General features: G+C 37.7%; 1 protein-coding gene across 3 annotated transcripts in view; it reads right to left on the bottom strand.

The window, feature by feature from the left end:
- Positions 1–14,010, bottom strand: part of SLC44A3 (solute carrier family 44 member 3) — a 103,312-nt gene that overhangs the window by 74,383 nt on the left and 14,919 nt on the right. The window contains exon 2 of one of the 3 annotated variants that reach the window (XM_040565874.1): positions 3,796–3,832. The exons of 1 other annotated variant lie outside the window; for it this stretch is intronic. In XM_040565874.1, the coding sequence (XP_040421808.1) occupies positions 3,796–3,822 (27 nt within the window). In that variant the 5' untranslated portion in view covers positions 3,823–3,832. Of the gene's footprint in view, positions 1–3,795; positions 3,833–13,022; positions 13,044–14,010 lie in introns of those variants that run through there. One more of the 3 variants, XM_040565875.1, reaches the window with a different exon arrangement.

Below are 14,010 nucleotides of genomic sequence, written 5' to 3'. Positions count from 1 at the left end.
ATTAATAAAGTCCGTATTAACATCATGTTTTCTAAAACAGGCAGTTGGAATGCTGTAAGGGCATTACAACTCTGTAATTCACTAATCTGTTGAGTTTTATTAGCTCAGGACTAAGCCTTTTTTGCTCAGTCTTGCGAAGTACAGACGACTACTACTAAATTACATTTCTTGGATATCGGTATTTATAATGAAGCTTTCAACAGCACAATCCACACTTCCTACAACGTTTTGACTGATTTGCCCATAAATTGTGAAGCCTTGTTATATGAGCATAGTACCTGTACTCAAGTAACACTGGTTCCATTAGATGTATAGACAAAAGGCAGGAATACATGGCCAGAAATTTTTTCTTTAATCAGAGATTAATTTAGGAGGTATCACTAAAGCTAGTCTGAGTAGGGCAGAACTCCATCCATTTTATCCATTATTGTTCTGCAGCAGAAACTGACCAGACCAGTTCAAGAAGTTTTAAACTTGCAGCTTAAAGAAGTATCTGAGGATTAGACTGCCTCAAAGACATTGTCCTGTGAATAATCCTGTGTTATATAAACTATCATAATATTTACATATAATATTCTACTTTACAGTGACTGTTCAAAATTTGCATCTTATTTCTGATCAAGCTTCAGGGTTGTCAAGCTTCAATTTTCAAGCATTAGCTGGCAACATGAGTGCCTCCCTAGACAGGAGAAACAGCTCTTCTGCAGACAGTTTCTTCTAGGCTCGCAGGAGTTGTTTCTTTGTCTTCACAAGTAAGCAGGTTGAATTAACTTATTATTGAACTAAGGAAGACTTTTTAAATTATTATTCTAAATGATCCTGTAATTACACTAATAATTTGTTGTTACAACAGCAAAAAAAGAAACTTATTTTGTTTATATTATTTCTAAAAGTTACACTGGATAGTGACTAAAAATAAATGGGATAGTTGAGTAATTAGAAAAAGAATCAAAGTGAAACAATTGTAAAAGATAATCATTTTTCCGATTCTGTGAGTCAAATCAGTTAATGTGTCTAGCCAGGAAAGAGACTGAAAGTATTGCAAAACATATTGCTGTGTTCTTTTTTCCTTTTACTCTTCACCTGGAAAGGAAAGACTACAATTACTTCTCCTGTAATCACTAGCCTTAATTGTGCCTCTAGCGCAGTACCACAACATTTTAAATGTAAGTTGGTCCTACATGGTCTGACATACTGTAGCTCAAATGTGAGAGCTAGACTAGTAGAAAACTATTACTATTTTTCCGTACAAACAATATTCTGGCAGTTTTGCTGTAAAAATTGTTCTCCTAAAAGAGAATGTACAAATGTATGTGCCTTAACATGTGAAGGAATTGGGTCATAGCAGACATTACATTAGCTGAAATCATTCTGGATCTGCACCTTCACTGTAGGATTGGTATTGAGCTGGTGCTACCAACTTCTCCATTTAAAAACATCTTAGGGCTCTATTTACTCAGTGCAACAAGAACGCCCTTGCAACTGACAATGACTTATGCTCAGTCTTCCAGGTTCCTTCCAGCAAGACAAAGACTGCAAACAAAACAGCTGCAGGTCTGGCAAATGATTAACTTAGCTTGTTGGTGTACTCACAGCAATGTGATAGGGACATAAGCATCAGAAACAAGATAATCCTAACACCTCAGAAACATTCAAAACTTCAGAAGAAACCTAGGCCAAAATGAATTCTATGGCCTGAAGAATGAAAGGCAACAGTCAACTTGGTGCTGGCAGCAAAGAAGATTCCAAGAACGAGTTGATGAGGAATTAGTTGAGCTTAAACCATGTTGTTGAAGTAAAGGGGGTCTTTGGAGTGTGCTTGGAGTTGTCAGAGAACTGATACAGGTCTGGGATTCCCACCTCAGCCTGACTGCCTCCCAACATCTTCCTTCCTCGCCTTTTTCTCTCCAGACCACAGTACAGGGCTCTTCCCAGCCCAGCCCCTTACCAGGATTGCCTCCTCTTTTCCCATCCCAGCTCCCCCTACAGCACCCCACTTCTTGGTGCAGCACGCCTGGCCCAGCTGTGCTGCTTGTTTGCTCCTCTGCCTCCTGCCACCACTAACAACATAAGTGAGACATGAGGGGAAGCATGGATCTCTTACAACACCAAATTTTGTTATTTTATTTAGAATTACTATTTAAACCTAACTCAGGCAGGTCTATGCAACATACAGTGCAACCTATTCAAAGAGGGGTCAAATAACATTATTAGGAGAATAGGAGATACAGCACACATCTCTGGGATCCCACATCAGCATGCTTCCTAAAAGAACCCTCACATGGCTTTCCTGCATGCTTTCAAAGGCCTATGCCACATGCCAACAGCAGCTTGGCCCCCAAAACACGCAGGGACAGAAAACCAAACAGCACCAATTGTTTTTGTTGCCATTGTGTTTACACCATCCTCTTGTAGTTTAACAGCTGTGAGTGCCTGAGCCAGGGTACATAGGAGAGCCTTTCCAAGCTTTACACAGATGAAAACCTCATCACAAATCACAGAAAGACAAAGAAAAAAAACTAAGCTTGTCTGGCATTTATTTTTTACTGATGTAGTCTGGGTTTCTACCCAAACTACCCACTAAAGAAAATACCATAGAAACTCTACACAGCATCTGTGTATCGTATGTCAGCCTGGGCTTGGATCCAAACCATCCACTAAACAAAATACTACAGAAACTTACTGCACAGCATCTTGTATCATGTGTGCCTTACTCTGAAATATTTATCTCCCATACAGTGGAAGGCTAAAAGTTCTTCCTCAGTTCTGCTGCTGCCATTAATATCCCCCTGTTCATTCACAGGTAGACAGACTCCTTTTTTGTTTTGTTTCTTTTTTGGTTTATTTTTTCTTTAACTTAAACAATTAGTGTTTTCAGATGTAACTATTTCGTAGTATCATTTCTTATATTCTTACCTTGTATATTAGCATCATTAATTACAGTAGCAGTTGAGTCTGGAAAGGGCCAACAAGAAAGAGCAGCCAAAAAGTGAATGGTTTAGTAACAAGAATTTCAAACTATTACTACAGAGCAATTCTGTATTTTTAGAGCCATTTTAAACTTAATATATTTGATTAAATTTTCAGCTTCTGTAAAACTGTATAGTTGAAGATAATGACTTTAACATGCATTTAGTTCATCTAAGTATCAAGAACAATAATTATATGGGGAAAATAAACTTCTATGACTTCATTATTGGATGCAAAAACACAACATGAAATCTGTTTTGAAACTGACACATTCCCAATTCCAAAATATTTTTGCTTGTATTGCTTTTATATGACAGAAAACTGATAGAAGAACGATATTCACATGAAAACATCTTTGCAGATTTCTAAGGAAGTTATGCAAATTTCCCCATTTAGAAAACAACGTGTCAGGCTTTGACAGTTCTATTCAGAGATGTAACTTCACTGACTCGGCAATCTCTGTGACATCATTTAGTGGAACGATCATTCCAGGAAAGTAAATTATTCTTTTTATTTTGGTCTTGGAAAGCTACCCACAGAGGAAATGTTTTCAATGCTCAGAGACAACGTCATTATTGCCATGCTATTAATGTATGAAGTTGCACCAGTTGCACCATTTACACGAGATATAGAATTTATTTCCTGTTTTCAAAAAAAATTAATATCACTTCAGCAATACTGCTCTTTACATTTTCATTTGAAACAACATGAATTTGCTATATGAATGCACTTACATATTCTTAAAACACTATAGGAAAAGAAATACTAAGATTCTAGATTGTTTTAAATAGAAGAAAATATTCTGAGCATTACAGGCATACTAACCTCTTTCATGTCCTCCAGCCCCCACATATCAGTAGAACTGTTTGAAAAAAATATTGAAATTGGTAAATAAAAAACTTAAACAACTCTTTTCATTTGCCACATTTGTTCACTAAAATAGCATTTTATAGTACTAACTGTAGGATCACAGGATCAGTAACTGAGTTGAATTTTGTGCTAAATCCTCTAGTTTTGTCTCCTCTACCTGACACCCACTGTGCTCCTTAGACAGTGGCTGCACGTGACTTGCCACGGTGGCTATTTCTTAACTCCATGCAGTATTACAAACACCACTTGCACCACCATGCACTATGCATTTTCATAGCCCCATTTCTACTTGCCTCCAATCACTTTCAGCACTATCCCTCCTTTCTTACTGTATTACAAGACTGAGTCAGTGAAATTTTACCCCTTCTCTTCATATTCTCATCTTCATTAGACAACAACTATTCCAGTTTACAGTGCAGTTTTCCATCATAACAAGTACCATCATAGCAAATTGCGTCTTGCAGCAATAACCTGCCTACACGGTTTGCACAAGAATTTCAATAAAACCTTCCACAGTAATTTTCATAACAATAAACTAAAGACAGTTGGCAGTGTTAGTAAATAAACCATCATCTGGCATGTATTCCTGACAGCCCTAATTGCACAGACTCTGCAGTTAAACAAGTTCCTTTGCAAGAGAACCAAGCTCACGTCACATCATCACAAAGCAAGAGCTGTTTCCCCTGCATCCTGCAAGCTTCCTGAAACCCTCTTGCAGTTGTTCTCTCCCCCTCAATTCTGAAGCAATGATGTAATCATCATACTGATGGTAGATTGCAAACTGCAGAAGAACCAACCTATTTTAGCTTCAAATGTTTTTCAATGTACATTATGTCTGTTCTCCAGGTAATGCCTATGGAAGCTCTAGAAGATAAGGATAGCAACTCCTCCTAAACACCTGCATCTATGAGAAAGTTCCAGGAATTTATGAAGACCTAGTGACATAGTGGTAACACCTTCTTTCATACCTGAATAAGTTCTTTCTCAGGTACAGATAGGATTCAGCTATTTAATACAGGACAAATGTATTTTAATTTTGACACTGAAAATTTAAGACCAAATTTCTGAATTCCTATCACACTCTTTTCTCATGCCTCACAAGCCTAGCTGGCTACAGGGAACTGCACACAAAGGAAAGAAATCACACCTCGTTCCCACTTGTCTGCCCTGCCTTAGATTACGAATAAAGTCCACATTGCAGTGCTAGCAAGTGGATTGAACAAACATGTGTGTATATTTAGATTAATTAGTATTCAACTTTAGCCTAAATTATAAGGCTACTCTTTGTCATCTCCCTATGTAACCATTAATTTTACGTTAGTCTACTCCAGAGGGCCATTCAGAGCAAGACCTGTTCTATCTCCACTGACTGAAAAGGGGGTGAGGTGAAACTGAAACTCCTAATCTCAGTATTTAATGTTAAAAGTAGAAAGATAGGATACATGAATGCCCTCTTATCCTCATAACTGAGAAGAACTCAGTATTTCTATTTATATTCCCTGTTCCACTTAATTTTCTACACACATTCTTTCTTCATTCAAAGTAGCCACCATATTTCAACATGTATTAAAGATACGCAAATCAGATTGGAAGTGATCACTAGTTTTATGTTCTTTATCTTACAGTTACCTGATCAGAAGCATTGGGTTGTGACTCTCTGAACTATTATCTGAGTCTAAGTAATGTATTATAAACAAGCTTAAAAAAACATCAAGACAAAAATCTCACATCTCTCACTTTTTTTGGGGAGGAATCTACCAAGTCAATCTACATAAAATGGTAAACTGACAAGTACTAGCCATTAAGTCCTTTTTCAATATTTTGTAAGGTTTTAGGGCAGGCGGGAGAACAGAAAAAATGGAGATTTAATTAACCCCACACCACCAAACCCTCAAAATCTTCTGTCCTAAAATAGAGCCTTATTGGAAACAAGCTGTAAGATGAACAAGCCCTGGGATATTAACTAATCACAGAATGGCTGTCAGACTGCTGCCAGTCTGAACAAGATATATGAGACTATGTTGCATTGGAAAAAATTATTTCCAGCAGAGAAGTATGAGTGGCTTTGTGCATGTCTTCATCTGGATTACTGGAGAAATACAGGTCACACACATTAATGAAAGGAAAACTTGAGGTTTTACAAGCACAAAAAGAGGCTAGTAGTTAAAGATCCCATCTGACAAAAAAAGAGGAGAAATCTTAGCTTGTTTAAGATGACAAGTGAGGATTCTTAAGTTCTGTTCTCCGTACATAGAAAAAACAAAAGGAGGAAGATAACTATTCAGGTTAAAAATTAACCTGAGCATTAGAACAGAAGTATACACGAGTATAAGGTTAGTAGCAGTACTTTTAAGCTGAATCTCAAAGGTAAGTTCCTATAAATCACACTTTAGAAAAGTCTTACTGAATAATCTTTTGACAAGAAGATCCTCAAACACAAAAGGTAACTCACTAGGTACTGCAGACAGTACCGACAGCGTAAATTAGAAATTAAACAGCAGAATTACATTAAGCCCTGTTTTGTTACTACTGGCCTGTTGAAGTTTTGGATTGGTGCTGCAGGACTATTTCAGGACAAATTCTGACTACCAGTTTTAACCATCTTTTGTTTAATTCTAATGATTCAACAACCATCTGATTCATTGTTGTTATGTGTATCTACCAAGTGCCAGGCACTCTCAAGTACCTTAAAGAGAGGTGAGATGGGTACCCATTTTTTCCTTGCTGTATGACTCATTTAAAAGTTGTATTATCCAAAAATAAATTATAAAAAAAAAAAAAAAAAAAAAACTTAACACAGGTATTCAACCTTCCACAACTGTAGAAGTCTGCGATCCATGAAATCCCAGTCATATTTGCATACCTCTATGAAACCAACTAAATAGTATCTATTGTGGTTAATCTGAATTACTAATACAGTAGAAGATACATAAGAAAACCATAACAGACGATAAGTTTTTGAAGTCATAATAGGCCCTTATCTTTTTTTCCCCCCTCTCCCTCTATGGAAAATTGGTCCAAGGAAGGGCACACACACGACCAGCTGTATCAATTACAATACTTAAGATAAGAAATAGCAACACAGCATAAATCAAACCACTAACTATGGAGATCGCTGCCAAAACAAGCAACAAAACACACAATTCTGAAGAAATATAGAAAGGGATGGAGAGAGAACTGTACAACAAACCAGCCACCAGGAAATAAACTGAGTGAATCTAAGTCAGCAAACCGCAGCCAGACATTTTGGGCTAGACAGTACAGTTTACATGGAGACTTGTGTTGAGGGTGTGAAACAGCTGTAGAGTATCAAACAATTGTCCACAACACCCTCTGATAGATTTTTATAGACTTTTTGCTGCCATGAAACCAGCCCTTATTTCTCACCTAGCCCCCAAGATGAGGGGCACTGGGGCACAGGGACTTTGATCAGACCTAGTCTGCTTAGTAGTGTTACTGCTAGTGCACTGGAAGGAAAAGGTGCTCCTGAGTCCTCACACTGTGCTTTACAATACATCCTTATGTGAGTCATGAAAAAAGACTGGAGAGAAACTCTGTATGTGCACCCACCCAGATATATTTCTGTAAGGGCCTGTTGTAATCTTTGCTGAAGCGCAAGGTAATATCTATGAGCGGATGCAGCACACGCAAACCGGGTCATTAAGCAATAAACAGACATTACTATCTCGATTGTTCTCTTCATTAGTGCCAAAAGCTTTCAGTCTCTTGGGTGGAAGGTGTGTTTATCATCACAGTACACACCCAAACGTGTCTCACTGAGCTTATGAATCCTAACTAGCATTACCTTAGTAAATACAAGTTTCTCTTATCTTACTAAGGTGGAACATTTCCTATTGGTCTATTGGCCTCAGTGTTACGGCAGTGAGGTACTAGCCCTTCTACCATTCTACTGTGGTGTTTTATAACTTCATTCCAGATGAAGAGCAATGCCTTGATCCCACTTTAATCCCACCTGGGATGACTGGCTGCAATACATATATTTGGACTACAAATACATATTTGTGGTATTAAAATGAAAACATTTGGTTTTAGTCTTATTAACATGCAAAGTTTAGAGTTTCAGATATCACTGAGGTGCAAACTAGCTTAGATAACATTTAGATTTAACTGAAGTCAGCAAAATACCTGTAAATGTATTATTGATTGGGAGAATGTTTAGTTATCACTAATTTAAATTTGTGACAACACAGTGAAGCAGTAAAAGTCATACTGACAGGACTGAGCCCTAACCTCTTAACTGTAAATTGAAGGTGGAGACAGTGCTAGTGGACCTTTAAAGGAAGAATACAAGATAGGTTTTCTGTACAAAGAAAAAAGTGAAAATGCAGTACAGATTGGGAGCTAAGAAAAATTTGCCACTGATCTGCAGTCTGCTTTAGAAGCATGTGAGCTGACAGCGTGTCCTACCAGGAACAAGGAGTTTAGGTTCCTCGGTCCACAGCTCAGCCACAAACACCCCCATTACACTGCATTTGACAAATAAAGGGCTTTCAGAAACGATGATAGATTTCAAGGAGGAGCATGACTGACATCATAGGGTCAAAACAGCACTGACTACGTATGCAATGACTAAAGAAAAACAAAGTAAAAAGGGCAGTGAGAATAATAAATCCCTAAAATGGTAGTGGGATTATCTGGAAATGTCTAAAGAAATACTAGCATAAATAAATGAGAGAAACTAAAGAAAAATAATCTAGGTAAATACTATCTTTTCACCTAAAAAAGCTGCCTATGGAAATCCTATATCCAGTAGCAATTATGTTCAAAAATGCCTCTTTTCCTTTCTGATAGAAAGGGAAAGAAATATTAGTTGTGACTGAAAATTGTATATATTATTTTTGCTCTATTGCAGCAGTTCTGTACTGAGAAATAATGGATTTTGAAAAAAATCAGTGTTTTACAAAAGTATAATGTTAAACATAAGCAAAAAATATTTTTACAAGCATAGTGATTTTAGCCTGTGTCAAAGCAAATATTTTTCTGTGATGTTACAGCTCTAGGACAGGTTAACATGGCTTGCCATTTAGACATCTAGTATTTTGCCTATATGTCATACTTGAGCATGTCCAGTGCTCCTATAAATAAGCTATCAAATAAAACTCTGGTTATTTCTTAAGCAAAACAGATTTTGCAAAGGTCAGAATCCTTCCTTCCCCTTTTCCAAAATAAGTGCAGAGCAATAGTAGAACTGATCCGTGCCTAGCTCTACTAATGACTGAGCAGGTGAATTGCAGCTCCCATAGAGTCTCCCTGACTGACTTGTTTGGCCTTGTTTGCCATGAATTATGAAGTCTAAACTGCTACAGTCCCTTTTAAATACACTGTTGCCTTCAGAGATTTCAGAGTATTTTCAGGCATGCCCTCACAGAAGATTGAGCGATTTTTCTCTTCCAAGCCTGTTTGGGACAGACAAGGAGAACAGCTTCTGTCCACACACCCACATACACACTTTATTACTAACCCATTACCATGCTTTATCAGGCTCATGGGACTCTCATTTCTCATCCTAACTGCTAGGATAACATCCTAACATAAAGAATATAGTTTCTAGTTGAAATGTACTCACACCCTGATTTATCTTTGCAGTAACTGCATTTATATCAAGCTTCTCCTCTGCGAAGCACTAGTAACAGCAGCTCCTGCAAACTCTCCAGACAGTCGCTGACCTAACGAGCTAGCACAGGAGGTCCTTTCCCCACACTGCCATTATCTCTCTTCAGACTTGAGAGAACTTTTTTCCTCCTTTGTTTGGCCAAGGTGTGGTGTGTTAATCCATGCCTGTGACTGTAGGTTGATAGCTTAAAACCTTGCAAGTCAGAGCAGCAAGATATTACATCTACCCTGGTCTCCAGGGTACCTCAGAGGCCCAACTTTACCAGGAATACCCTTTGTATATTGAAGACAAAGTGTTATATAAATATTGTTTCAGAAGCTTGTCTATCTGGTAGCATTTACAATTTCAGCTAAAGATAGATTGCTTCTTTAAGTAGTACTGTGTGTAACTAACTTATATATCTACTATATAACAACTTCAATACTGGGGAGGACTGTAACCTTTAAACGTCTGGCACATGTTGATGCCTAACTTCTAAGTTACTTAAGAAGAAACTCTGAAGTTCCCATTGCACATCTGGCAAGAATTCCTGCTTCAGGTAGATAAAAGACTTCGCCTTCCAGTGGGAGGGAAGTAGAGTAGCATCACTTCTTTACAAAAGCAAGTCCTTTGAAACAACAGTGAGCCTTAGTGCAAGAGCTGGTATTGTTCCCAGCTGCTGCTTTGTTGGGAAGAGCAGCCTCTGGCTGTAAACATCACTTGTTCCTGTTCCCTGGGAAGCCTCATTAGTGGACTTTGAATGTTCTTAGAAAAAGATGGATTAAGACTTCTCAAAATCCTTTCCTACTCTGACTAGGTTTCTTGGCAAAGGATTAATTCATCCTGGCCTGACTACGGTCTGCTGATCTGAACATATTTACAGGATGGTAAATTTTTGCCCTACATCCTGGTGGTTTTTTAAGGAAGCAGCCAAGAATGTTGTACAATCATTATCCACAACCTGTGATGATAGGAAACCAAATAGGAGTTATGGGTGTTTTATCCTCACATTGCAGGTATCTTGGCAATACCGATTTTTTGATGTGGTGTGGATAAACAAAGTGTGAGGAATACCGTGAGTGGAAATAAAAACATTTCTGTAGAATCAGAAGAAACAAATTTCAGGTGTTGACAACACTAAAAATTACTTGATGGTTAATAGTGGTAAGTGAAATTCACCTGACCAAAAAAAAGAAAACACCATTAAACCCAGAGCATTTAAATTTTAATTAGTGCCCTTACCTGCTTTCTTTATCACATCAATAAAAATAGTGGTATATCTTGAGCTTATATTTTTGTGTTTTCCATGTCTACTGCTCTGCTTCTCTGTTTTTATAGTGGGCTGTTAGGAATGTATGATTACATCAACATTTAATATATCTGGCAAGCTTTATATAATCTGTATGTAACTTAAAAGCCATTTATAAATCTAAGGTAGCTACTGTGTAAACTCCACTCATTTCCCTAGTTTCTTGTTTACCACCTTCCCTCCAAACTAAGGCATAATTCTAGGTCCTTTAGCAGCTTTATGCAGCTGTTCATACATATACTGAAGTGATCTTCATTACATTCTTTCTGGAGAAAGCCACTTGCACTGTTAAACATCTCCTAGGCTACTAGGAAATTTCGATTATTATTATTTCGTTTTTCTTAACTTACTGTATACTTTTAGTGTCTTAACCTGTTTGCAGCACTGCTTAGGAATCATAATCACATACCAAGAATCATAAGGTCTATCTCTCTGTATAATGTTACCTACCTACAAATACGAAAGAATTCGGAGTCTTGCTCCATAATTCAGCGTGAATTTCAAAAAGCACTTCTGTAAGTACTCGTGTTTGGCTCAGTCACCCCTGCCCACAGCAGAAGCTGTCTCCTGACTATTGTGGGAGAAAAGCCGACACATAATACATTGCTCGTAAAGGTAAGTAAGGGTACCGAGACTGGTACTCCCACTGTTTTACAGACACAATTTTCACAGCACAAAGACAATGCAAGACACCTTTTGTTGTATACGTCTTCATAAGATTATATTCCTAAAACTGATTATTCATAGGAACATATTTTAAGCTACGTATTTGTGAATTGGAAGAATTTCATTATCCTTGTAAAAAGTAACATTATCACCCCTTTGTCTAATAAAGAGGTCGAAAATGCTTGCAAGATCACAAAGGCTTCCTGTAAGCTTTATCAACTATTACGGATTTCAGATTAAACCATACAGGGGACTTTGCTGATATGAAGACACCTGGAAGACATTTTAGCATCACACCAGATAAAAACTACTCTAGGGAGCCATCTCTCTCTTTAATAAGGTAACATCCCACTGATTTCAACATCTCCGTTTTGCACACCTTGTGTATTCTTCCTTTCCTTCCCCATTCAAACAATTTCCAATAGCTGCTCTCTTACAGAAAGAAGCTTCACTTCTTTCTGTCTGACAGCCATAAAATGTTTAGAAGCTGTCAGTGTGTTTTATATTGTTATGTAGATGATGGTAAGAAGTTGAAAATGCTATGGATGCCTCCAGATCCACTTACACTTACTGTGCAAGCTGCTCATTTCATTCCAGAAGGTGCAGGAAACTGATGGAGGTGCCAGCATGTACTCAGACTGAGATACATCCTGCAGTGCAGTCTTCAGGTAAACAGTGCCAGGCAGATATATTGGGCTGACAGTGGAATATGGGACTTTTGTAACGTGAATTAGAGATCTATTTATTGGGGGAGAGATTCTGTATCACCAGCTTCACCGTTTCCTCCTTCTGAACTCAAGGCAAGCTCTGAAGTAGAGTAGAAAATTTTTATGAAGCCCTTCAGCAATATTTCTTTAACAATTAAAGACTCTAAAACATTAAAGAATTCACTAGATGCTGCATGAATTTTCTGCATAAAGTCATGGTGTTGGATCGCAGAGACCAAGAGTCAGGTTACATATTAGCACCCTCCATTCAATAGCACCCCCAATACTGTCCCCTCCCATCAGTCGGGCCTAGAACACGACACAAATTTTAATCAAGTTCCACAAGAAATGGGTGAGATAAGGAAAATAACAGGTATCAACAGCTTATGAAAAATAAAAACAAATCTCATAAAAATTATGTCCCCAAAGATAAATAAACACTCTTGGGAAGAGCTAGAAGTTGTCATCCCAGATTCTTCCTCCATAAATTTAATTGGTAGATTATGGTGCCTTTTAATATGAAGTTAGTAAATACAGAAGATAAAAATAGTCCTTTTCAGGCTACATTGGAAAACAAAAAACAGAAATGATGTTTAAGCTTTTAACTAAGTAATGAAGTCGTCTTTACAGCTTTTTTATACAGGAAATTTTTTCAACATCTGACTTCAGTTCAGAAAATTCTCCTAGGGCTGAATACTTGCATCTACTAGAAACTTAAAAATACCTTTTTTTTTTTTTTTTTGGAACATAGCATAAATACTGAACATAAACATTCAGCCAAGAAACATGATAGAAACCAAATACAGACAGGTCCCAAGCAGCTACAAAATTCCAGTTAGCAAGATCCCTCAAAATCTGAGCATATGCAAATGAAATTTCAACAAACCTTCATTCTTATCACTTCAAAACAAAGGAGTCATACAGGAGAGAAAAGGAGAGTAAGTTTCTGCCGGAGATTTGAACCTCTTAGAAAGGCCTTTCCTCCCTTTATGAACTACTGCAAAACTACAGAAGAGAAGCATGCTGGTTCTTAGGGTGTTAATTGACAAAGTAAATGGGACTTACTACTCTTCCAGGTGGTCATAACTTCTGTTAAGTAAAATTTAGTTTGACAACTAGAGCCTCAGAGTGATACCTATCACATATTTTATCATTAACTGACAATCATTAATGGAGTTCTGTAAACTTACATAAGCTTTTGTAAACAAAGGTTTAGAAGAAACATTGAAGGTTTACTCAAATTGGTTCTTTAAAGAAAGATTTGCACTAAGGAACTGTATCTGGAAGAAAATTAAAGCTATCTGAGGCAAAAGCTGACTGAAAGGTTATAGGAAATACAGTCAGAGAATGGTATAAGCATTGTTATGCTTTGGATGTGAGTGTTCTTAAGTAATGCAGTGGAAAAAAAAAAAAAGGTATAATCCCTGACCAACGTTCGGGTAAACTGGCTGTGAATATGAGAAATCTGTGGGTTTACAGCTGAGACAATCTTTCTCACCAGGCTGCAGAAAACAGACCTCATCTTGGGCTAGAGGAGCCCAGGTGCCTGCCTCCCTGTTGATGGAGGCTGCCCACCTTTGGTGACCTCAGCCTTGACCTCTTCTGACTTGCCTCTGTCTTGCCTGCCCGGGGAATGCTCACTTCCACTTGCTTTCTAAATAAAAGCAAGCCTGTAGACAGGGAATTCAGAAAATCAGGCTCCTGAGAATGAACAAAGTCAGCAAGAGCTGGGTTAGATGTCTTAGTCCATCTGCAACTGTGCCAACCCCTTAAGTCTTCATTCAGTTTGAATGCCGTTCCTTCAAAAGATCCCCAGAAAATCTGAGAAGCAAAATGCTCAACAGCAAGGGACAACGTTATGTTGATTTTAACAG

The sequence above is a fragment of the Cygnus olor genome, chromosome 8 (assembly GCF_009769625.2).
Source record: "Cygnus olor isolate bCygOlo1 chromosome 8, bCygOlo1.pri.v2, whole genome shotgun sequence".
Lineage (NCBI taxonomy): Eukaryota > Metazoa > Chordata > Aves > Anseriformes > Anatidae > Cygnus > Cygnus olor.
This window is presented reverse-complemented; position numbering and strand designations above follow the sequence as displayed.